The sequence below is a fragment of the Pygoscelis adeliae genome, unplaced genomic scaffold (genome assembly GCF_000699105.1).
Source record: "Pygoscelis adeliae isolate BGI_AS28 unplaced genomic scaffold, ASM69910v1 Scaffold57, whole genome shotgun sequence".
NCBI lineage: Eukaryota > Metazoa > Chordata > Aves > Sphenisciformes > Spheniscidae > Pygoscelis > Pygoscelis adeliae.
Window position 1 is genome coordinate 4,370,163 of NW_008825615.1, and position 26,715 is coordinate 4,396,877.

General features: G+C 38.3%; 1 protein-coding gene across 1 annotated transcript; it reads left to right on the forward strand.

Moving 5' to 3' along the window:
* Positions 1-7,269: 7,269 nt before the first annotated feature.
* ELOVL4 (ELOVL fatty acid elongase 4) lies at positions 7,270-21,235 on the forward strand. The gene is made up of 5 exons (XM_009333130.1): positions 7,270-7,456; positions 10,790-10,870; positions 17,546-17,717; positions 19,909-20,036; positions 20,547-21,235. The coding sequence occupies exons 1-5, from the start codon at positions 7,295-7,297 to the stop codon at positions 20,820-20,822; spliced, it is 819 nt and encodes a 272-aa protein (XP_009331405.1). The 5' UTR covers positions 7,270-7,294; the 3' UTR covers positions 20,823-21,235.
* The last annotated feature ends 5,480 nt before the right edge of the window (positions 21,236-26,715 follow it).

Below are 26,715 nucleotides of genomic sequence, written 5' to 3' on the forward strand. Positions count from 1 at the left end.
GGACTTGATTGGTACAGTTAATTTTCCCTGTCAAACAAGAGCAAGGCTGATTTAAATGTTTGTAGAGTATCCAGAGAAGAGCCATGAAAATGATTAAAGGATTGGAAAATACATCTTCAGGTGAATGAAATAAGGTGTTTCTTTAAATAAAATTAAAAAAAAAAAGCAGCTAGTGAGTGACCTGGTAGCTGCTTATAACTACCCAAATGAGGAGGAAGAAAAAAACTGATAAAAGATGGGTCTTCAGTCTAGCAGCGAAAGGTATCATGAATTGGTTGAAGTTTAATCCTAATTCCTTTGGATTTAGGGGGCAAATTTATGCAGTGGGTCTAGTTCATGTTTGTTATGTTCTACTGGGTTCTCTGCTTCTGAAAAGATGTATCCTGTAGTAAAATGGGAAATTCTTCGAACAAAGATCTCTTAGCTAAAACATGCATTAAGGGAAGTTTCATGGCCTTTGTTTTGTAGGTTATACTAGCTTCCAGTGTTCCTGAGTTAGATACAGGTATCTTTCACCCTGTCAGACTCCATAGAAATACCCATAGTGCTAGAAGACTGCAGACATTGCCAAGTATGGTAGGTGAGAAATAAGCATAAACTGGGCATTCCTTGTGTCCTAATCCTTTTGCTTTCCTGCAGCAATCTATCTGCACAATCCCTCCTAGGATTTTTTCCGATTTTTTTCTGACTGAAACAGGAGTGAGGCAATAGGCATGTTACTTTAGTTTGTGCACTAGCTTCAATCCTCTATCATAGGATTTATCATAAAGAAATTTGATAAACTGAGATAATTTAGGATTAGAGTGCAATATGTGCAACGAATAATCAATATCAAAGCAGACAAGTTAATTCAAGCACTGGAGACCTTTAAAAGAATCATTAATTTTGGGCCATATAAACTGCTTTATTAAAATTGTAATAAATAAGTGAATACAAAATTTTAACTTCTGTAGGTATTCAATCCAAAGATATATGGCCTCTCAATTTTGACTCTGCAATGGTACTTCTCTAACAGTCTTCAGTCTCAAGTTGTGCAGCCCATGTAGCTAGTTGTGTACTGTTTTAAAGGCTAAGTTTATAGCTTCAGCTGTTGTTCCATTTGTATGTTCTGAGGTTTCAGTTAGTCAAAGACTGAGCTTTTTTTTCCTTGGAATCTCTACAAACTGGTAACAGTAAATGTACTTTTAAGTGATTCTGATGCATTACTCCATTTAGTTTAAAAGCCTAGGGTCTAATCACGTAGACGCTTATTCGAGTTTACTTTCAGCTGAGCCAATCTGCAGTGGTTGTATAGCCACAGTGAACCTTATATTCACTTGCAAATATTTACAGGACTGAGCCAGTATTTCTAGTACAAATGCAGAAAGAGAAGTATGTTGTATAGAATATTAATCTGTAACCAGAAAGAAAAGGGGAAGAGGCGGGCACTAAAATACTGCAAAGGAATTTAACGTGAAAGCTTTTGTAAACATTTTAAGGTGTGTGAAGTTGTTTCTCACATTTTCTTACGATACGTGTTTTCATTTTGTAATATCCTTCAATTATAGTGCTAGTGGAGCTAACAAGATGTGTGAAATTCTGAGATATTAAAACAGTGTAGTTCATAGAACAATACTTGAGTTAAATAATACTGGTTTGCCTTCCTTATATTGTGGAATTAAAATTTCACTCATTTAAGGAAAACTCTTAAACTTGAGGCTGGGCTTTGAGAGGACTTCTTGTTAAAATAAATGGTGTGATCTGCAGAGAGCTCTCACTGTTAAGAACCACTTTTAAACAGTCGACATCATTTCTGCAGTGTCTTTAGAAATGTAATTGGACAGATGGATGTGCTGGATTGGCACTGTAAGTGTCTTTGCGCTGAGAATAGTATCAATAGCTATTAATAACTTCGAAAGGCTCTCCAGATAAATTAGTGAGCAGCGACCTTATAGCTAAGGAACACATACGTTGGTAAAGTAAAAATAAAGACTTACTAGGTATTGATTTTGAATCTAATATGAATGCAGGGAATTTCAAAAGTCATGTATTTTAGTTATGTAGTATTTTCTCTAAAACTAATATTAAAAGCAGAGATAGTCACCATTGTACTGTTTCAGGATTTCTCCTGATGAATACAGGAGCAACTGTGCTGTGCATTTGTTTGCGTATTTTTAAAGTTTGTACTTCTTGAGGAAGGAAAAAAACATTATCATAGGCTCGGTAATATGCAGGAAATTTAACCATCTGAAATCCTCTCTATTGGAAAGGAACGGAACCACATTTAAAAGAAGCAGTTGTGTATTAAAACACAGCATGTTTCACAGAAGTTTCTTTTGATTTTTAACTCGAAATCACCATCAGTGCAGCCTTCCTTATTGAAATTCATCTTCATTTGCCTTCCATATTTCAATATAGGTTAATTATGTCTTCTTTGGACATTACTGGGTAGGATATTCAGTCCTTTTCACTGGTCCTGCTCTTGTTCTTGCTTTGGAGGAAGAAATCAGAGGGTTTTACATGCGTATTTCCTGTTAATTCCCCCACATAAAGAAATAAATCCTGCAAGGGTAGGTGCCTCAGCACAATTTCAATTATTTTTTTTAATATATATGAAAAAAATATAAGTATGTTCTTCTGTTTCTTGTCTTGTCTTTGCAATGTGAAACTTTAAGATGTATATACACAAAATGACAGGAAAACCTTGTGTGTATAAACACTTCATATTCTTCCCTTACATAACAGTAATTTTCTCAGGAACATGTTAGCAGATGCCTTATTCTACTCTGGATTCACTTTTACAATTGAGTGCAACTTTAAGTGTTTGTTCTAAAACTTCTCCCACTTTACAAAAAAGGCCCTGTAATACACGTTGTGCCATCACAACAGGCATTTTATTTGTGATCGAATTAGAAGCTGGGTTTTAGGATTTGAAAGACAAACGCATTAATCCCCTCAAAGATTCAGTCAGTCTCTGTCAATTCTAATCAGGTAAAGGCATTGGTCATTTTGCTTCAAAGCAGTTGGAGGGATTTTTTAATTCAGGGAACTGGCCTTTTTATTTCAAGCTTATTTCCTCTTTCAGGTAATAATGTACCTATTGCATGTGAAGTAGTGCAGGATTTAATACACTTATATGTCCCCTTAAGCTATCACAGTTCTCTGTAATTTGCAGAAATAATTTGTGGTCATCAGCGCCAGCTAGTAAGTAGGACACAAAATTATGCTGGTTTTGCTAAAACAGGGTGGGAGGGAAGAGGGTGTTGGAGAGGCTTGGGAGGTTTGTCACTTAAGCAGATGACTTGAGAGTGAATTTATCTCGGTTTAAAAGAAGGTATCTGAAGAGAAGTTTGGAACAAGGGTCTGCATGTAACTGAGCGTTTTCTGTGTAGAACATGGACAAGCAGGCTTGCCTGGTAAACTGAAATTAAATTGGTTTTGTAATACCTTCTGTGCAATAAGAATGGTGCGTAGAACTGACTTAAAACTGAACAAGTTACTTTACATTATCCAGGCGAGATCTTGTGATGAACAAGTTTCTAAATCTTGCAAGTTCTGGGATGAATAGTAGCATGTTTTCTGATGCCACAGTATTAGTAAAAAATAATCATATGCAGAGTCCTCTAAATGCCCTCAAAATAAATGCAAGGTGGTGTTCTTAGATAGCACAGTAGGAATTAGGATAAACTTTTTAACTATTGATATGCTTCTGTTTTGGCCAGGATGTACTGTATCAGAAATAGTGTGGCCAGCAGGAGTAGGGAAGTGATCGTGCCCCTGTACTCGGCACTGGTGAGGCCGCACCTCGAATACTGTGTTCAGTTTTGGGCCCCTCACTACAAGAAGGACGTCGAGGTGCTGGAGCGTGTCCAGAGAAGGGCAACAAGGCTGGTGAGGGGTCTGGAGAACAAGTCTTCTGAGGAGCGGCTGAGGGAACTGGGGTTGTTTGGCCTGGAGAAAAGGAGGCTGAGGGGAGACCTCATCGCTCTCTACAACTACCTGAAAGGAGGCTGTAGCGAGGTGGGTGTTGGTCTCTTCTCCCAAGTAACTGGCGAAAGGATGAGAGGAAATGGCCTCAAGTTGCGCCAGGGGAGGTTTAGATTGGACATGAGGAAAAATTTCTTTACTGAAAGAGTGGTTAAACATTGGAAGAGGCTGCCCAGGGAAGTGGTTGAGTCACCATCCCTGGAAGTATTTAAAAGACGTGTAGATGAGGCGCTTAGGGACATGGTTTAGTGGGCATGGTGGTGTTGGGTTGACAGTTGGAGTCGATGATCTTAGAGGTCTCTTCCAACCTTAATGATTCTATGATACTCCAGAACTGAATCGCCTACTGTATTCCCTCTCATACAGGCATTTTGTGTTCAAAGTGTAATTAATTGTCCTAGGAGAGGTCAGGCCCCCAAAATCCCAATCAGATAGATTCCCTGGGCAGTGTATTATGTGGTCTGTATCAGTAAGCTATGCTTTTCTTGCAAATACTTTAAGACTTGTCTCTGAGATGTGGTGGCTTACTGTCCAGAAACCCTGTGCAGAGGGAAAGTAACAGGCTGAAAACATGATATGGGTATGGAAGTGTAATGGCAGCTGCCCAGGTGCTCTTATGTTGTTGTCAGAGTTAATTAAATATATCTCTTGGTTTTCTCCAGTTAAGTTCTTCAATTTGTAGTATTTGTGGAAAGTAGGTGAAAGAATTGTTTACGGTGCTGATGAAGTGTGAGGCAAAGCTCACTTGCAGCTGGACTTTCATAAAAGTCCCTTTGTCTTTCACCCTCTGGTGAATCCTCATTCTTCCCTCTAGAAATCTTTGTCTCCCGCCACAAAAAGAAATCTGGAATAGGTCATGGTTTCCTGTTGTCAGCAGTGGGTGGTAATGTTCAGCTCCTGCATAAAATTCAAATCTTCTTCCTTTTTCACATTTTTTGTATTGTCACTTTAGTGTTCAGGATACCATGAAACACTGGGTTAGAAAATAGAAGACAGATTCTCTAATATGTCCTTGCCTCTTTACATTGCCTAGTGCAAGAAGCCTGGGAAAGCAACTGGGTCTCTTGCCTCACCTGCTGTTAACTGCTTGCACGCTGCAGTGTCTGAAGTGAGATGTGGATTTGATTAAAGCATGTCACACATTGGCTATTCCCAGAGCTGTGTCTTAATTAACAAGTGACACCTTTCTTCCTGCTTGGTGGAGATGAGTCTTTGCCCTTTACTTCGTATCAGGTGGATGATGAGGTTCTCCATTTCTCTTGTCTTTTAAATGGTGTTATCTTTTATTTTTAAATTCAGATTAGTAGAGCAATTGTTAAAAGCAAGCAGGAACTAAAGTGTAAGCGAGATAGCAGTGTAGTAATTGCAACGCAGCTTCAATAGGTGGCATTCTGTAAGGTCTGGAAAATGGGGCTGTTCCTTTACATCCCAAGACATTATACTGTGCTATAAAGCAATCGTTCTCATGTTTTACAGAGAGTACATTATACTGTAATAGAATAGTTAGTTCCCAAGTTCCAGGGACTTGCTGAAAAGCAAGAGGTAACTAACTCTCTTCTCTCACTTTCTTCAGTTTTCTTTCACTGCCTGTGTTTCTACAGCCAATCTATCTGAATTTTTTGCCACTCCTCCCTGTACTCCTTGCCCTCAGCTTCTGTTGGTGGCTGTGGTTGCAAGGCTGACTCCTGTCATTCTGGCAGCGTCAGCCTTGCTGGAGGCGTCCATGCATTAGGATGACTTCTCTCTTCTGGTGTTAACAGCCATAATGGAAGCAGCTAGGCTGGTTTCTCTTTCTTCTTCTCCACTTCTAGGCCTCCTAGTATCTTACTTGCAACATGCAGATCAAGTATTGTTAAATCAACTGGAAGCAGGAAGAGTCAGTGCCATGCACGCTATCTTTCTGTAGATCACAATATGTGTTGTTTATTAGAAATAGAGGGTCTCATGAAATCTGCTCCTAAAATGAGGTTCTAGTTTATGGCCAACCAAGGAAACAAGAAAGAAGTGGAGGAGGAGTAATGGCAGTGCTGTTCTGTACTTTCCTCATTGCATCAGAGTTCCTCATTGTGTAGATAAGAAGGGTTTTCTAACTTACCTGTTAGTATGCCTGGGATCAGGAATTAATTTATGGTATAGGTTTTTTTCACTGTCTTTGAGTTATCATGAAGAAAAACAGTTCTTTAAAAGAAACTTGTCCTCTAGGTAAGTCTGTGGGCAACTGCATTGCTATTTGTGAGTTTGCCCACAAATGACTGGAGACAGGTGTTTTAGATATCTGAGCTTCCCAAGGAGCCCTGTGGTGTGATTTCCATCTGAACTCCAACTGTCCTAAGCATCTGGAAGATAATCCAGTTAGTATTGTAGATCTGTGCAGTATCTGACGTATTGATAGTTATGGAATAGTTACCTTTTATCTCTTGCTACAACTAGAGATTAGCCTTGGGGGGGGGGGGGGGGGCGGGGAAGGAAACACTGAGTAAGGAGGTGGCACTGTAGTCTCTCTTCCCTCCTCTGTAGCAGAGCCATCTGCTAATCCTAGATGTCACTGGTTCATCAGACTAAGAGTGCTTTTTTGATACAGATCCAGAACTTAATATAGCATATTCTGGGCCCTAGAATATGTGTAACTCTGGATCCCGTGAGTGACTGAAGGAGTCTGTAAATAAAACTTTGTCTCCCATATGGCAGCACAGATTACTCTAACTAGAACCATCCCTTTAAACTCTTTTATTCAGTTGTTTTTCCAGTAACATTGTTAGTATTCTCTCTGAAACATATGAGTCTGACCTACATAAAATAGCAAAGGTACTTGGTTAGCTTCATACAGTCTGTATAAAATTAATTAGGGGCTTTTTAGTGCCTAATTTTAAACTAATAAAAGCTATTAATTTTATCACTATTTTGCCAAATTTGTGTATCTTTCATTTGCAGTGGTGTTGAATATTTGGTTATGTTGCCGCTGCAGTCGCTGTTCATCATAAGCAAAATTGTTTTTTGGGGGATTAGTGGGTTGGGTTTGGGCTCACATGATTCTATTTGCTTTATTGTTTTGTGTTGTAGAACTGGACAATAGAACTTGCATGACATAATGAATCTCTGTGTGAGGTAATGTGATATAGTGGGGTTTTTTTAAAACTATTTTCTTTAACCTTCCTAGAAAGAATGGGTGTATTGTGTTTCTACTATCTGATGCAGCTATTCCAGGAGAGAATAATACTTAACAAATGCAATACTTAAAATGATGATGAAATATATTTTGTTCAGACCTTGTTGACTCCTTCTGTTTGCTTCACCCCCCCCAGACAAACGTGTTGATGATTGGCCCTTGATGCAGTCTCCATTTCCAACCCTGACTATAAGCACTATTTATCTCCTCACTGTCTGGCTGGGCCCCAAATGGATGAAGACAAGAGAGCCCTTCCAATTACGTTTCCTGTTGGTTGTTTACAACTTTGGAATGGTTCTACTCAACTTCTTCATTTTCAAAGAGGTGTGTATGCCCTCTCGCAGGAGGGAATTCCTTTTTAAGTCTGAGGGTGTCTACAGATTGCAAAATGAATATAATCTTACATATTCATGATGTCTATTGAAGGTGACTGTTTTGCACAGACTTTTAAAGCTGAGTTTGCCTTTGATGTGAGTATTTCTGTACCTAGGTACGTTCTGTTTGAGAATAAATGCACTAAATGAGACTCTGGAGAGAATTTGCGTACTAGCTATTCCAAGTTCTTAGATTTATGTTAGTGTAAATACTGGACTGATTAACTAAAATCCATAGAGATTTAACACTTGTAACTGATTTTTTTTTTTCTTTTTAATAATCCTAAGGGGTGTCAGAATGTATCTTGTTAGAAATTGAACTGTTGTTTGGTGCCTTCAATGTGTTTATCATTTTTAGAAATTCAGATGTCCATTGTCTGTAGTGAGGAAAAGTATCTTGTCTGTAAGTTATCTTTTAGAATAAGAATAAAAATGAAGTGAACTGTACCTTTAAATAAAAATAAGGGGATATAGTCTTCTAATATTTGGTTTGCAATGTTCCGAGTGTGTTAATTTTAACGAATATCAGTGTTGCTGCATTTCTCCTTTGTTAGGTTTTCTGTACAGAGGAAATGACTAGTAACAATGCAGTGGATCGGCTCTTTAGCAGTAGCTAAGTGCGGTTACTTTAACAGTTTGATAATCATTATTCGAGGATAGCTGTCCGGAATATAGCTGATGCTAAGGAGTAGTTTATGTTGCTATGACTTTGCTCATGTGGATTGAAAGTCTTCCTGGAAGACCTCGGATCATAAATTTGCAAAATCTGTTTCCAGAAGTAAGGAAATGAACAGAGCAGTTAAAATTACAGCATTGCAGAACTCTTATTCTGGCTGGTCTGTTCCGTACTTTTGCCGGGAAAGCATGGCATGTCTGATGATGATCTGCATATTGACCCTTCCCCAGAGCTTCTATAATAAAATCACTAACTGATTTCAGCCTTTTTTTTTTTTTTTTAAGACATGGTTTAGTAAAATTTTAGCTATCACACCTCAGTCGTCATTTTGTCTAAATTGTTTCATTGCACTATTCAACTAAGTAGTAAAATACTACAGGTACAACAGAATTTAATGCTGACACCCGGGGATAGTTGTGGGAATGGATGAAATCCAATCATCTTGGCAGGTTAAAACTGAAACTCCTTTGAAAAGAATTCTGTAGTGGTTTTGCCATGTGTCTCTTTCACTTAATCTTTTAAATTGGTTTGTTTTAGCCATAAGCTGAATTATACCAGACTTATGGTCAATTAATTTTCAAACCTATGTTGCTTATAGAACAACACGTGTTTGCATGGCATTTCCAAATCACTGAATTAACATAAAAATGAAAGGGACTGCAAATATGCGTTTACTGCTGATAGGCTGAAAGCTCATAATTTTAGACACAGACAGAGGTTCTAGATTCCTGCTATTTCAAATGGTAGGTTGGTATTCAATGGATGTTAAGGCTATGGATACAACATTTACAGGAAGTGTCTTTTTTGGATCTTAGAGACTGTCAGGAGGTAGGTGTTCAAGTTTCAATTGTTCCCTTTAACCAGGCAACTTCTGCTTCAGTCTACATGAGGTTTACAATACCAGTGTGCCACCGTTGTAATTTGCATGAGTAATGTAGTTGTTATGGGTAAAATGATATACAGTTTCTATTTTGTGAATGACTGTAAAGTTTCCAGGTATTGCTGAGACCGGAATTTGAATGTGAAATGCCTTTAAATGTTGTTATTTAAATAATCATCCTGATGGCAAGCTGTATTGTTCATCTGTGATAACTTATGTTAAAATGGTAAGTCCATAAAGCACTGCTAGGTTGTCTAGTCCAAGACTCCCATACATTGGATTCAAGTTCAGATTCAAATTAGGAGCAAATTTTGCTTAGAACATGCAGAAGTCATAGGTGCATAGCCCCTGTTTTTCCACAAAATCTTGAATTTCTTATTCTACCTTGAGGCAGTGTGGTGGAGTCAATTTACTGCCTTTTGCCAAGTGAACCTTGGTCAAATTACCCGGTAGGTCGCAGTAGAGATTGGTTAGTTTCTGTAACAGTGCGGACTAAACTGTTCCCTGCTCTTCTCTGATATTATCAAATGTGCTTGTGACTGTGGGACCACACTTGAGAGTAGTGGTGTTACAGCAGTTTGTAAGTGGACTCTGATGTTGCAGAAGTAGTTCAATTTCTTTCTTAGGATCATTTCTGTGGACAGTTCTTTCACTTCCCTCCTGAAGACATGTGCAGCAAATAAGTCCAGAGTTTCACAAGGTTTTGTATGTTGGTTTTATCTGGATAACACTCGTCTCTGCATCTGTCTGCACTCCTAGTGCTGTGTGCAGGTTGAGATACCAAAGTAAACTCAAGTTCAGTATAATTGGGATGGAAGCCAGGTTAGTGGTAAGAATAGTGCCTACCCATGTTTATTTTGGAGTTCTTTTTGTATCACCCTTCTTTATTTTTACAGCTCGCAGTTTACAGGTTATGTCTGCTCCACTGCTGCCTTTTTTGATCCTTAATAGGGTGGGATTACCTGGCTTTAAACAATCTTGGATCATTACATTTATGAATGTCAAGATTAGAAGCATTACTTGAACCTTGTACAGCTCTAGGCAAGTGTTCTTCTTTCCAATGGGAACTTGCTCAAATGTCAAGTTTATCTTCTGTTCAGGTTATTGCAACGTGCTTTTTTTGGAGTGGCCCTACAGGAGCACTTCATGTGCTTCAGGCCGTTTCTGTTGGCACGAAATGGGGAACTTTTCTTCATCCAGTTTCTCTCAACATGTTTTATGGGTGTTCAGCATTGGCTGCTCAGGGTTTCTTTTCTGGATTTTGATTGGTATACTGTTTTAAGAACAGTAGATCCAAATTATCTAATCCCTGTCTATTGGAGAGAGTTCTTTCTAATCCATCACGGGAATAGCGTTTCTGTCACAGTGAACGCAATTAGGTATTTTCTGTCTCTGAAGCTAGAGCCATCAGAGGGAATACTCATATTTGAATAGCTTAAGGTCATACCGGAATTCTTACTGATTTGTACAGGGCTCTAGTTATCTGGGTAGATACGTGCAGGGAAAAATGAGTACTTTTTTAATTTACAAGAAAAAATAGGTACTGTGTAACAACAGGTTGTTAGAACTAAATATTGGCTTTCTTCGATAGTATTCTCAGGACTGATAAGGATATTTTAAATATTTCTGATCAGGTAAGTTTGATGTAGCAAGAAATTTGCTGGTAATTGTTATGAACGTGTTTTATGTAGCATCTTTCCCCTCATGTATGACTTTAATATTTTCAGCTGTTTTTGTCATCAAGAGCTCGAGGGTACAGCTATGTCTGCCAGACTGTGGATTATTCAGATAATGTATATGAAGTTAGGGTGAGTATTTCTTTTTTGTATTTATATATTAATGTGTGTAATATATAGCACTTCATGATGGTTTAAGTCTTGTCTGAAAATAGTGCTTTCAAAGTTCTGCTGTCAGCCATGACTGTATCCCGTTATATTCTCACAGATTGCTTCAGGTTTGACTACTTCGCACATGGCAAGTTTAATCAAAGTGCATCAGTGTATTTGCATTAACTTTCATCTGACTGCTACAAGTAAGGGTAGTCTTAAAGATGCCATCCTTGGTTTCATCCGCGGTTGTACAATCCAGGATAAACTTTGTGTACATACTCTGGTTCCTAGACCTTGCTGAAGTTTATGATACCAGGGTAATCACAGTAAAGGTGTAGTGTTCTAGCTAGATCAAAGCATGTAAGATTTGTCAGTATATACTGTGGTTGCACTTCACTCATACCAGTGAGGCAACTTTTTGTCTCCTTTACCCATGTTTGGCTTCATGAGGTCTTGCTGGCTTCTGCCAAATGTATTATCAGTACATTTCATTGCAGAAGCTTACATTTCAAATGTGTATTTTTTGGAAAGCATTCAAATTAAAATCAAAGTGCAGATGCTTGTTAATTTCCATAACACTGTTGATTAGCTCATGTACTAAACCTTATCTTCCAGCAGAGCTGACACTTGAGAATCTCTCAGCTGTTCTTGCAAGTTTCATCTGCAGATTAGAACATGTTCCTGAAAACGTAATGAAAGTGTGTTATAGTCTAAATACATTTAATATTTATAACACATTTTGAAAAATGTCTGTCTACAAGGTGGCTGTTCATGGGTAGTATTACTCAAAAGCTTGTGCACGTGGCAGGGGTGGTAGTGAGAAGGATAGGTTTGAGTCTTACACCTTATGTATAATGGCTGATACTGCAGAACAACTCTGTGTGTAGATTTCTATTGGCCTTATGGTAGTCGCCTATCTTTCACCTTTGCCAATACTGTGCACTCACTATTTCAGTCACTAGAATACTTCTGTTAATAATTTTGTTTAAAAACAAAATCTAGCCAAGTATAACAAATCCTTGACAGTTTTTTTTTCGATAGATAAGCAAAATAGAATGCCCTTGTACTCAGCTGGATGACTTTGAGGACTGGTATGGCATATATTGAAGGAATTTTTATAATAGCTAGGTACAAGGGGTAACGACTTTTAGTATGCAAAAACTCTGTTTCAGAGCCTCACTTTTAGGTGCACTTGTTTGTGGGAGGCTGTGCAGGGGTCAGACCTGCATAAAAGAATTATCTTCTGTTTTGGTCATTATGACAAACAAAGCATTATTATACAATGAAATAAAGGCGGAATGACCCACACAATGTATTTATTGCATATGATATGTCCAGAAAAGAAAGGTTGCTCTAGCAATATCTACTGTTTGGATTTCCTGACGTTTTAAGTTTCTTCACAAACTTGTGGATTTGCATAAACTTTATTTCTAAAGTTTTAAGTTGTAACACGTTCAGTTTGCAACTGAGAGAGTTGAGGAAGCAAGGAAAATTTGAGTTCTCTCCAGTTGTTGCAGCAACTGTATGTTATCAGTCAAGACCCTTAACTACCAGATAAAGATGAAGTACTTTTGAATGAATTCTCAATTCAGGTAAATAAGTTGTAAGTAGAAAACTACACTTTCCACAAGTGTACTTTGTCTAACTAAAGAGTCTAGGGTAAGTTTCTGGCCTGCTTTACAGTGTATCATGCTCTGCATTTAGAAGTTATGTTGTTTGGTTTTTGACACTGTAGGGCACAAAAAACTCCAAAACCTCCTCAAGATTCCTTTCACCATCATTTTTCTTAATAGAAACCTGCAAAAGCAATTTTAAAATGTAAATGAATGTGGGCTTCTTTTTGCGGTTTTGAGTTTAGAATTTATAAACCTTGTATCACATCTCTCACACCCTTTTAATTGATCTCAATACTAAATGTCTGTTGGCACTGGCTTTTCTCTGAAGAGGAATGCTGCACTGCAACAGTAGAATTAATTACAGATGCAATAACTTTATTTGTAAGAGAATGAGTAAATGAGTCCTGTTATTAGTCAGATAAAGGAGACTGGGACTAACTCAAATGGAAACAGCACTGAGCTCAGAAGGCGTTGTGGAACATGGTCTGGAAAGCAACAGCTTCATGTATGACTTTTATTGTGGAGCTTAAAAAGCTGGAACAAATATTGAGAAATGGGAAACTAATTGCATGTAGTGGTCTAAATGGAAACTTAGAAGCCCTGGTATGACCTCTGTTTCTATCTTTTTCGGTATGTGCCACTATGATGTTGCCATGTACTGGCCCTTTTTGACCAAAGCTCCTGCTCAAAATGAGGGGTCAAGAAACCATCCTTTGTTCCTTAAGGGAGTACAGAGAGCTGGTAAACAGTTCCAAAAAAAAAAAAAAAAAAGTTTGGCCATGCTGGGTGCCAGAGAATGTCCCTCTTCTCCTTTCCCACCCACATCATGTCTCAAGACAGTAAGCCAATGGTGATTTCAAGGGAACAGTGTAAGGACATGTGGTGGCACTTCCCCTGTATAGTATAGCAACACCAGCAATCTACAGCTCACAGACCTCTTAAGTCAGACATAGCTCTTTGTTTTGCCAGTTCTTAAGGGGATATTTTTCTGTGAATTTGTCTGTATGTTTTCTTCAACTTTATCAAGCTTCTGGCTTTCACTGACAATTAATACTGTAGTTAGTTTACATATAGTATGAAGAAGTTGGTCCTCCTACTTACTGTTTTGAACCAACCTACACCTGTTAATCTCATCCAGTCTCCCTTGGCTGTTGCTCTACAAGAGGCAATGGATGACTGGAGCAAGTGAGGATGGAAACTAGATTCCACAGTTGCACAAATAAACTCCTTTCTAAAGGACTTACTACTTCTGGGTGTAGTAGATAGCCACCTTACTGACTGCTGGCAGGAAATTGAGGAGTGTGTTTTGTAATTGGTTATATAAAAAAAAAAAAATGTTCATAGCAGAGAAGAAAGAAAAGGGGGAAGAAATCCCCAAGAAGGGATTTTGAAGGAGCTGCAGCTGCATCTTGGAAGAACTTTTTTTGCTTATAGCTTAGGAGTCAAAATAATAAATGCAAAGGGCCGAGGTGTTAAATCCATGCTTTGTAGTACTCCTTTGGAAGCTCCAGTATTTGGAGCGAACGGTTTCCTAATACTGTCTAACTTAAGGCATGTTAGTGTCTGTGAGTAGTCACTTTCCCCTTCTGCTTACATTTGTGTGTCCTTGTTTCCCAGGTCAGGGTTCATCTATTTTATTAGCATTTCTGGAGAGCTGAGAATTAGGAATCTGGGGCTGTGTGACTTCGTTAGCTCCTAGTTTTAAGTGTGCTGATTGCAATCATAACGCTGAGCTATGGTTGTCTTCTGTATTATAATTGTAATCTGCATTGTTTGTATTTATGTCTAGAGCTTGAGTAGTTTCCTCTTATGAAATAAAAATAATTTTCTTTAAACTTCTGTGAAAAGGGAACTTGACTTAACAAAATAGACTTCATGGCCCTGTGAACAAAATTCTATAACTGAAGCAGAGAAAAGAATTGTCTTTAAAAGCCACTTTAATTATTCATGTTACTGTTACCTTCTAAGAAGTACCTGTCCCTTCAAATCCCTTAATGTATAACTGTCTTCAACCTGAAATGTGGAAGGAGGGTGCAGGAATGGAGTCCCATGTTAAAACAACCATGTTCAAAAACCCTGCAGCAGGCAGAGATCATGGGACTGGACCTCTTGTTGACCCCACTAGGCTGTAATGTAATCTTTCTGTGCTGTCTGGTGTTTTAACAGACTTAGATTGGTGCATATGAAAATTGCCAGAAAAGGTATGGTTGTGACTAGTATTATTCATTTCAGGAATATGCTTTTTTAATGCATATTTTCTTTTAAGCTAAATCTTTCTTTCACGCTGTGTCCAAAGAAAGGCTACAGGTTAGGTCATAACTTCTGATGCTTTGCAGAAGTTGTTTAATAGTAGCCATCTGCTCCTGACGTAGCTTACATATCAGTGTATTGTTCTACTTTATTTCTGTCCTCTGTCACTGCATGCATGGCCTTGGGCAAATGGCTTAACATCTGTTTCATTTTTTTCTGTATCTGTATGTTAATGATCAAAACATCTGTGTAAGCTATTGAGAGCACTGAAATAGATCATCAGTACATGAAACCTATCAGGTTTGAGAATAAATGGTAGTAAAATTTGATGATAGGAAGAGAGCAAAAGAGCTGTCAGGCAAAAAAATCTACAGGAACACAAAAATCATCAGGTATAACCCTGCCAAGAAATGGAGGCTATTTTTGTTCTTAAGCGATGGGAAGCATTTTGATCAGAAGTTCAGCTGACTTTGATCCATGGGCTATAATTACTTTCTGTGCAAGGCAGGTAGAATTCAAAAGAAGAGGAATGAGGTGTGTTAAATGACTTGTCCAGGAGCATATAGTGAACATGCGGCATCTTGGGCATAAAAAAAATAAGGTTTTTTATTGGATTTTTTTCCACTTACATTTTGCTCTATGTCATACAGTAAATTGGCTAATTGCGTATTGGCTATTTGGCTTATTGTTCCACTGTTTCTTTAACAAAATGCATATCGGCTTTATAAGAGATTTATGGCAGTTTGCTTGTAACTGACCTATTGATTCTTTAAAAGTTTCTGGGAAGGAACAACCTCCAAAGAGCTTGAGTATTGTAGTGCTGGCTGTTCGTTTTATGCATACAGTCCAAGGTGTTTATCGTTAACGCATGAGATGAAAAGATGCTTATCTTGATTTATTTAAGAGATGCAGCTTTAGCAAAGATCTGTAAAAGATGCTGGACTGTTATGCTAATCCATGGGCGTGAGACAAAGCCTTGATGTGGGTGTTACTAAACACCCGACTACCTGTCCCAAAGGCAGAACTGTACTGGATATTGAGCAACATATATGTGTGTGTATACATATATATATATATATGGTTCTTGCAGCTTGCCTTTGTGTCTGGGAACTCCAAGATCTGTGGGAGTTACTTTTCTCTCATTAAGCCTCGCTCCAACTTTGACAGATATTAGTATCTTTTTATATAAAATTGACAAAATCAGCCTCTTCTTCCTGAGACCTGAAGTAGGCTAAATCTCTTGCAGAGAGTGAGAAGGGTATTCATTAATGGGTGCATAGAAGTCTGCAGTTTGGCAACAGTAAGTTGTGCAGTCCCTTTGGGAAACAGCAGAGTCTGCAATGCAGATCTGCGGCGCTCTTCTGTTCCCGTGCTGCTTTTTTGCTTCTGCTGTAATCTCTCCTAAAATGTTCACCAGTCCAATTGTGGCTGTGACAGTCTTACTCTGAGGAGAGATGTGTTCCTTTCTCACTAGTTTGGAGAGGTGGAGGAGAACACCATGCGGGGCTGTAGCATTGCTCTGTACTGCTCGTTGTCCTGATTCCCCTTTCTCTCACTTGCCTAACAGTATGCGTGTATTTGTGAAGGGAAGCTACTGCTGTCTTAATTTTTTCTCTTTTGTCTCCCCTGGGGACTGAGGGGGTGGTGGGGTTATTTCACACCATGTTAAGGTAAGAAAGTCTGATTTGCCATCAGATGAGTCCTGAAGGACCAGGTGAACTTCTTACAAATAGGTGTGTTGTGACATTGCCAACTCTCCTTGCTGGTGATGCCATTTCCAACTTTTTTTTTTCTTCATTCTCTGTGTGAGTCACCATCTGGGATATGTTCTGGTCCCACCCTTGCATAACGAGCTAGATGACTTACGATGCCAGGAACTAGACTTGTTGCTATGCTTTGGGATCTGGAAGGGAGTCCCCACCGCCACCATACTCCCATATCATAGTATTAGCAAATTGCTATGCAGAGCTTCTGGGCTTTACCTGGTACAACAATATCCTGATTTCAGCAGAAAGCCATGTTTATGTTGCATCTTGGGCAAGATTCACTGTGATGGGTGGATTAGAAAAAGAATTTTGGGTGTGTAGCACTGCCCTGGTGGGTAGATAGTTTATATCTCTGCAGCTTGTGTGGCTCCCGTGTTCTCGTTTCTTCTATTCCCCAAATGGCACAGAGCCACTGGGGGAATGCTGCTTTCCAGAGGGGGTTACTGAGCAGGCCAGAGGAAGCTGAGGGGGAATATCGCTCTAAGGGATGTGAAATCTGTACCGCACCTAGCTTGGAAGAGTAATATGGTATCTTCCCACCCATATGCCTGTGTTAATGAAAGAATTTTATATAAGGTTTCAGCCTTTGCAACTTCATTTTATCATAATGTTACTGCCTCGTTGTTCTGACCGCATCGAAGTGTTGCCTCATTAGTATGGGAAGCCCCATGGTAGTCTTCTCCCGCAAAGCTTAGGATAGAGAATGAGGACACAAACTCCCTATGTTTAACTGGTAAGCTGTTCAGAGATGGCAAAGCTTTTAATTATGTTAGCTCTTTTTTACGGTTATGATTTGTGAGCAGTAGACTCAGAATAATACTTCCATGTCCGGAATAGATGAAGGGAGTATTGGTTTTGTTGTTGTTCTCATACCATCAGATGTTTGATGACTCCACCTCAACGTTTAGCGGCATTCAGGGAAGGAAGAGGTATCCTTCTCTTGCAGCTGATAGGTGGAGAGAACTTTATTGCATTCAGCTTGGAATCACTAAAACTTCTGTGTTGTCTTTTTTTCATTGCAGATAGCTGCTGCTTTATGGTGGTATTATGTCTCTAAAGGAATAGAATATTTGGATACAGTATTCTTCATCCTGAGGAAGAAATTTAACCAAATTAGTTTCCTTCATGTCTATCACCATTTCACCATGTTCACCTTGTGGTGGATTGGTATTAAGTGGGTTGCAGGCGGACAAGGTGAGTTCCCTTCCTCCCATACCCTTTTGACTGGACACAAGGGAGAACTATTACTGTTTGGGAGCAATGGAAAAAAGTTTTCATAGACTTAACATTATAACACAGAAGACTGCTTAAATAGCACTGAAGCAGTGCAGTAGCTTTAATGTGTATGGTCTTCCTCTGTGGGAAACGTGGGGGAGGAAAAGATAACAGGGCAATAATCTAATGAATTGCAAAACTTTTTTTTTCCTTCATGGCCATCAATTGCAAGCCTGAAGTTCTGTCTTCAAAATTAACCTTGTTCTGTATGAAATAAAGATGAACGTGTCTTGCCTAACTTGAATTTTTGCAGATACAGAGAACTGCAAAATCTAATTACTTAATTAACGTTAATGGAGACGTTATTTTGCCATTGTATCTTGAGTTTGGGGTTTGCTTTCTTTTTTATAAAGAAGTATGTATAAAATTCTGAAACCTTCCCTTGAAGGTGAGCCAATAAATCTGTCAATTAACTTTTAAAACCTATTCATAATGACACAAGTCTATAATTCATTATCAACCTTTTTTTTCCCTTGCTTCCTTCCTAAAGCCCCCATCAAGAATTTTATTCCATTGTACTTGCCACATCCTCCCTTGCTTGCATCGTACCCTTGTTCCTGTTGTTTTGCCTTGTCTCTCTCAAATTATAAGCTCTACAGAGCTGAGGGTTCAGGGAAAATACCATTTTGCTTGTGATGTGCTTTGTAGGCTTAAGACGCTGAAAATAACATACAGTAAACACCACACCAAACTAATATTTTGGGTTTTTTTGTCGAACCACACTAATACTTAATGCATGGGGGTTTTATGCTCTCATTTACTATAGATATCTTGTACTGAGTGGTTACTTACATTCAAAAGAAAAAATATTTAAAATGAGTATCTGTGACTATCCTTGAATTTCTCCCAAGTAATCTGCAGGATGCAGGTACTCAACCAGACATTTCATGATCTTTATTGGCTACTGCACCCATACAATAAGTTTACTGGAGACTGGATGCTTACTTGTAGTCTTACTTAGAAATTCTCTGGGTATCTCAAAATGCCCTCTCCCTTGTTGCCTTTTCAGACTTTTCATGCTAAATATCAGCAGTTTTCAATACGACAGTTGCAACTATTTCCAAATCTACTTCAAGTTTTGGTGTTCTTGCACTGCCTCTTAGTTTAAAGCCCCTGCAAAAGGAAAAGCAACAGTTGCTCTTCTGCATTTATGTAGTGCTACTGCATAAATGTGGATAGATCTATGTTTTTCTGTTTTCTAGTTGATAGCACATTGCTTACATAGACAGATCTATTATAAACTAGACCCTATTATAACTAACTGGGTCTAGACCACATGGGCATCTGAGCTGTTTGATGTCAGCAGCTATTGTCTATATTGCTCTAATCTTATACATTAGAGCCTTTTTGAGCCTCTCCAGCAGTGTAAGAATACCTTTAACAAGATATAATTTGTTTCTGTTAAATGGCTGCTAATCTTGACAGAACAAAGAGATCTTAGTGCAGATGAGAACTGTCGTCTTCGTTTCCAGCATGGACCATTCTGGAAAAAGTTACACTATACATTTATATATTTAAGAAGAACGCTGGATATTTTAAGCTATAAATAAGGAAACTAAAGATGACCAATTTAGACAAACTCACTTGGCAATGCCCTTAAATGTCTTGTAACAACAAGTGAAGTTTTGCTTTGTATGATTTTTTTTTTTTGGCCTATTTAATCAGACTACCACATGAGTTTCTTGACTTCTTGCTGAGAAGTGAAGCTTGTGCATTTAAATACAGTTTAAAAGATTTAAGTTCAGAACCTGATACTTTATGCTTTATATTGTCAAATACAGCTTTTAATAATCCTTTAGCAAAACAATTGCGGTTATACTATAGTAACTAATGTGGAATCCATGTGATTTATGTCTGTTCAACAAAAAATCTTATGAAAAGCTTTTGCATAAGTAGTTTCATGAAAGATGTGACATACTACTTGCATGAACAGCTATTTGTGTCAGCACATGTTGGCAGTCAGGTCTATACTATACTATTGAATATTTCAAAGATGGAATCCTGGCATGTCCTGTGCTTTATAATTTTTACTGTCACATGAACAATACTAGAAAAGACACCTCTCTTTTTTCAAAATTACATGACAATCTTCCCTTCTGTTCCTGGACAGCTTTTTTTGGAGCTCAGATGAATGCATTTATTCATGTCATTATGTACATGTATTATGGATTAGCTGCCTGTGGCCCTAAATTTCAGAAATACCTGTGGTGGAAACGATACTTAACCATATTGCAACTGGTAAGTAAAATTCCTCCCTTTATCTCAGAAGGTATTGCCTCCGAGTGGAATTGCATTTGCAGAGCTTTGGAACAGATGCTGCTCCTTCCAAAAGTTCTTAGCTGTCTGATACTCACAACTCAAGTTAAATACTTCCTGGAAATGGAAGTATTTATTTCATTTCTCAAAAAATACGCAGCATATATAAAAGTTGTGTGAGTAAAGTCTAATACTACTTTACTGGTTGTTTCAACTGAATTGCAAAAACCTGTTCAAAAGGTAGAGAAAAATCCAGAGCTCTTAATGTCTTCTCATTTTCCCATTTCTGAAAACTGGTGCCAGGTACTGCAATAAATGTTATGTCCCTGGTCAAGCATATGTGCGCATGCATGATGTGACAGTTAAATACAGCTTCCCTACCACCTCCCAATTTAGCAATTTTTAATGACTTAATGCATCGGTATACATTGGTGCAGTCAGACCTACAGAATATATCCAGACCTTTTTGATTCTATATTTTCTGTCTTTCAGGTGCAGTTCCATGTGACTATTGGCCACACAGCCTTGTCTATTTATATTGATTGTCCTTTCCCTAAATGGATGCACTGGAGTGTGATTTTCTATGCTGTCACCTTCATTCTCCTGTTTGGTAACTTCTACTATCGGACATATAAGCTGCCCAAGGAACCCGTAAAGAATGGCAAAATAGCAAATGGTGCTGTTGCAAACGGAGTAAGCAAACCAGAAAATAATGCAGTGGTGGAAAATGGAAAAAAGCAGAAAAAGGGAAAAGCAAAAGGAGAGTAACTTGATCCAGGCCTTAACCGTTGTTGGCAGTGAGGAACCTCCAGTTTGGTTTATAAAAGGAAGAAAAAAACACTATCTGTACCAATTAACCTTAGGTTACTGAAGAGCTAGAACACAGATATTTTCATTATTTATGAAGATTGTTTTAAGAACAACACTAAAGTTGAATTTCTATTGTAATTATGTAATTATCATGCATATGACCTCTGTGTAAACTTGTAGACTGCTGGTGTTGGTGAATATAAGGAAGAATTGCAGTTGATTCTATGTTTAGCAGTCCAAAAGTTAATACTACCATTGATACAGGCAGTTTTGTTGGCACCCACATTTCTTTGGGGGAGGGAGGGGAAGGAAGTAGCATTTGGATACTTGTGTCTTCTTTCCAGAGAATTATTAAATTTCAAATTATGACGTATTATCTAATCAGAATGCGCAACTTTTCTTGTCCTCCTTGGAGAGTATCTTCAGACACATTATGTTTATGTGCTGTCAGAACAGTGTTTGAGTTCTCAGACATTACTTGATTTAATTGAGTGTCTGTTACAGGGTTTTGTTTTCTGTTTTTTTTTCTTGTGTGGAAATATACCTACCTCTTCATCTGCTGAAAAGAATATTGAGCATTAAATAACTGGTTTCTGAAATATGGAGTCCTCTAATATAAATATCCGTTAACACTAATTCAGGAGAAAATATGATTTCCTGTGGGAATAAAAGGGATTTTTGGTGGTATTTTTTGGTCAAGTCATCAATAACCTTTTTCAAAGTAAACTTAAATTTTGGAGTGGTACTTTTAGTATAGCTAAGTGAAGAAAACATTTTAAGAATGTATAAATATGAAAATACGTTGTTTGAAGCAAGCAGTAAAAGTAGGCCTGCTACTTTTTGTCCGTGACCTGCATTAAACCTGTGGTGCTGACTGATACTGAAAATGGTAGGATAATATTATGGTGGAGAGAAAAACAACAATATGTAATTACATTTAGAAATGTTGTGTGTATGGGTAGTCATGCTAACTACAAGACAGTCACTTTATTGGGAGAGAGAATTCGGTTAAGAAGTACTAAATACAGCAAACATAAAATGTTGAAAATGCTGCTACTGCTTGATACCCGTCAAAACTCTATTTGTTTAGACACTTACAGATAAAGTATTGCTAATAGTCAGGCCACCATTTTAATGTGAATGTCAGAGATGGGCTTCTGAAACTCTGTTCCCAAAATATTCTCAGCTCTTGTCAACCTAATTGACAAAGTGATTCTGCTAATCATTTTTTAGTCAAAACTGCTAAAAGAAGCAGAAGCCTTTTAGACGGCTTTTCATCTTACGTGCTACATTAAGGAACTTCTTACTGCTCCTTTTGTGAAGAAAATACGGAAAGAGTTATTCTCCTTCGAAATAATGTGATTACCAAGAGAGATGTTTCGAGCTGCTCAGCATGCAATGAATATAAGACGGGGTGGAATTAGAAACCGTATCCTGAACTCCCATGTTCCTTGCTCATCACTGCAAGAGCTGCATTGTTGCTGTCTAAATCCGTTCCTCCCAGCTCTGGTCAAAAACATATTCATAGTTAGTGACAGACTTGCATCCAGCAAGTGACAGCATTGTTGCAGAAAAAAAGTACATGGAGCTGTATGTGTAGTGTGTAACACGTTTAATAATTTTTGCATCTCGATTATCCATTTGTCTGTTTATAACATGCAAACAGGTCACATGTTCTGTGTCTCAGGTTTGTCTCTTGTCTCTATACTAAAAACTGTCTAAATCCAAAAAACAGGTCCTAGGAACCCAGAAGGGTTGGATATAGTCTGTTGTATTCAGAAATAATTCCTAATGCTGGAGTTGATTCAGCTGGAAGGTAGTTCATCCATAATCTCCACCACTCTGGATTTTATGGCAGGACATAGGATAGTGAAAGAACATCTCTGCTGAACTGTAATGCATGTGACCATTAAGTTTCCTATCTGCTGTGTCTTGTGATTCTTCCAGCCTTTGTACTGATGCTTTTTGCATTTGCATAACTCTGTGTGTTTATGTAGTGTGGCGTGGGGAAGAGGGACAGTGGTCTACCCTTCCTTCTTGGACAAATGCCACTACCCTTAACCAAGCCAAAATGCTGGCTGACTGGGTAACTTGGAATGGCTAAAGGAGGAAATAACTACAAGGCAAGCTAGCAGATTTACAGCACGCCTGCTACTCCAAGATAATGGCTGGTGTGAATACACTTACCCTACTGTAAATTCAAGGTAGCTTACCCCACTTTGATTAAAGGGTAGCTTCCTTCTATTTGCCATGGGATGTGGGCAGCTAACTTGTAAATCTGTATCATTCCTTTTATTTGCTCTGTCTGTCTTTCAGTAGGCCAGATCTGATAAACTGATGCTCTTAATGTGATCTAGCTCTGAAAGAGGATACCGAGAAGTATTCCAGTACAGGTTCAATTATGTCTTTGCTACACTTTGTAAATTAAGAATTATGTCTTGCATGTTGGCAAATATTTAAATAACTGAAAGTCAAATCTTCTCTCCCCTCATCATGCATGGAAGCTGCTTAAAGTTGATAACAACTTGAACCTCATTGGCAGAACTTGAGTAGAATCCTACCCTCAAACTCTGGGGCACTTGGTAACTTTTAAGAAAAAATGAAACAACACATTGTGAGAATGCATGCATGCATACGCATCGTGTTGTCTGGCCTGTGGGTAAAACCAGTTTGAGAGATTGGCATTTCATGGAAAAAAAATAATCAGTTATTAAATTGCTGGAACACTGCTGTTTTGAGTCCATCTTCTGCAATATGGCTTTTCTAGGACTATTTATGATATACTTGATTGTTCATGTGACTTGAGTCCCATTATGATCTTGAATATAATGGCCTTATTAAATGTGCATTTTTGTAGGCGTGGTCTTGAGTGCAATACTTCTGTTTCTGACTATGCAGCCAGACTCACAGAATACAGGGTTGAACTTGTACAGCTTTTTTGTTTTAAGAATTTGAGGCAATGATGCACATGTGAGACACTGCCAGATTCATTAAAGTCATCATTGAGTCCAAGGCACCTCAGAATTTTGCCATGAAAGTAATAGAATATATGTATAAATGTGTGTGTGTTTGCTATACACGGAACTGAAATTTAAATTATAAAATCTACTTTGCATGGGTTTTGGTTTGGGGTTTTTTTCCCTAAATGCTTCCAATTTATTTAAAAGTGAAATTCAAACCATTTGGAACTTTTCTTTTTTGCCAATGGAAGATATTTTTTGCTAACAGTTCTGAAGCTCTTGGACCAGAGTCTCATAATTATTTGATGCCATATGAGTGATACCATTTCATCTAGCCTCATCTCTAGCAGTGACAGTTGTTGGATTCTTTTAGCACTTTGTCAGTGTAAAATAAATACAAATTATCTATATATGTGTGTGTATATATGTGTACACATACATTGTGTGTGTGTGTATATATAGGCTCTTAGCACGTTTTTTCAATATGTGAAGTAAATTATATTTCTTTAATGTGAAGTTGGCAGGAGCTAATAGAACAGTTCCTACAGCTTGAGTAGTAAAATGAAGCAGTCTTCACTGATCCAATATCAGTCTTGCAGACATAAATAGTATTTGTCAGTCATTTTAGACATAGGATGGCAGACAAGCCAGAGCCATTTCTCCCAGTGTAATAAATATCTTGAGGCATCAGTTGTAGATTCTGAGGGGAGGGACCTCAACTCAGAGGAGCTGAGGAATTACGCTGTTTTGTAGTAGGGATCATTTTAGGAAACAGTATGAGTAATTTTCTCCAGGTAAGTCTTTGAAGTCATTGTAATCAAATTCTCTGGTTAACGGAACACTTTTAAAATAAATAAATGTTTCTCTGTAGGTTCAAAAGCATGACCTATTTAATTATATGACCATTAACTACTTCCAGCTCCAGATCAGGAGAAAAAGATGAAGGGAAAACAAAAATGCTGCACGTTTTTTTTTTTTTTCAGGTTAAACTTAGGGCATGTTTCTTCAGAGTAAGCACTTGACCTCCGTGTGCTGGGGAGGCAGGTAAGAAAGGAGTAAATAGCTATTGTGCTGAAAGATCTCACTCCTAAAATAGCTTATAAGCACACTTGCTGTTTCTTAAAAACTTGAGTAAAATTGTTCATGGTTCATAAAGTTAAACCTTGCATGAAGTTAGCGTGGGATGAGAGTCATAATATTTAAACAGATATTTAAAATTAAATCTGTTTCAGTTAAAATTCAAGAGAATGGAGAGGTTATTAAGTATCTGGATAGTGTATTCATCTTGGTTAGAAGCACAGGCTAAGCCAATTTGGCATCTAGAGCAAGTCACCCATATGACATCTCATTGCATTGCGGTCTGATGAGTTGGCCCCTTTGCTAACGTAAGCAGTCAGAGCTCCATGGAAATCAGGGGGGTGGTTCCCATTTACCTCAGCAGAGTATGTTTAACCTTAAAGAACAGAGAAAATACTTGCTTTCTGCCAATATCCCAGGAGGATGAGGGAAATGTATGGTTCAGGATGCTGCTTTTGCCTAAGGTGTTCATGCTTTTGTAAACAATAAAAATAAAAATTACTTTTCTCATGCTGTTTGAGTTTGGTTTTATGCATTCCATAGAATGTTCTTCTGTGTCCCATGTTGCTTCAAGATGCTTGCTAATTTTACAGTGTTGCGCAGGTTGTATTGATGTAATCTGTTGTGTAGCCCAGAATTTTGAGAGAAACACTTCTGTGGCACATCCTCCCATTTTAAGGTTTAGGGGACTTTCTAATTTTGAATGTTGCCCCAAAATGGTAGTCTAGTGGCTTTGAAGTCACCCTTGGGGAACTGACTGAAAATAGGATGTCCACTTAAACAAAAAACAAGTCTCCTGAAATATATTCTGGCTGAGCAGCACATGTGTCGGCATCACATTTGGTCCAAACGTCATCTTAAGGCTGGGATAAACGGAAAGTGTCGGATGGAGTTGGCCTTTGCTACTACCCCAGTATGGCTTGTGCCTTGTGCAGGAGAGGGAGGGAAGGATCAGCCAAGTGAAAAATGGGTGTAATGCCTGAATATAATGGTTCTAGCTAAGAAACCTTCTCAATCTTCTATTTTGAGAAGGTGGTGGTAAAAGAATCTGCACGCTGTGTGCAAGGCTCCAGATTGTTTGGTCTTGGAAGTATTAACAATTCCACGTGGTGTAGCTTTTGCTGGACACCACGTTGTGTTAATGTGATGTCTCTCATCCCGGAGGATCTGGAGCACTCTTGGCAGTAGGTGTACTTCACGATTACATGTTGCTGTGTACGATAAGTTTCTTCATAGTTAGTCCACCAAGTATGATCTCCGTAATCAACCTTATAATACTGAGTTGCAGCCATGTTGCACTCCTAGCACCAAAGTGCAAATAGCTACTCTGGATGTCAGGTAGCAGAGAATCAAGTCTGCTGTCATAGCAAAATAACGGTGTGGTCAATTCTCTCTTGCATAATTCACAGCTGTTGCTTCAATTGATTGCTTACATCCTCCCTGAAATAAGAAAATACACAAAGTGTTCAAAGCAGGATTTGTCCCTTAGATGATTAACAGATTAACACATGCTGGTGGTAGGCACTCTGTCCAGGCATCTTTTCCGTAATACTTACTCCCCACCAGTAATTAAAAATAAGCACACGTGATCAAGTTAGAATCATCAGATGATTGGATAGAATAGACTGGATCCTTTGCTTTTCATGTTTGGTTTTCTTTATTGCCCAGGAAATTGGGATTGGGGGAAAGGTTTTATTACCTGTTTGCTTGCTCCGCTCAAAGCACTGGAGTTACCACAAGAGGTTGGGTGAACACACGCTGTAGTCTTAAACGCAAATGAAGCATGTACTCAAAGACAGTTTTGAAGGCAGTAC

Bases quoted from the DNA above. Each gene is read 5' to 3' on its own strand.
- ELOVL4 (XM_009333130.1), top strand. From the start codon at position 7,295: ATGCAGTCTCCATTTCCAACCCTGACTATAAGCACTATTTATCTCCTC. The intron at 10,871-17,545 runs GTGAGTATTTCT...TTTTCATTGCAG, and splicing joins ATAATGTATATGAAGTTAGG to ATAGCTGCTGCTTTATGGTG. The intron at 20,037-20,546 runs GTAAGTAAAATT...TCTGTCTTTCAG, and splicing joins ACTTAACCATATTGCAACTG to GTGCAGTTCCATGTGACTAT.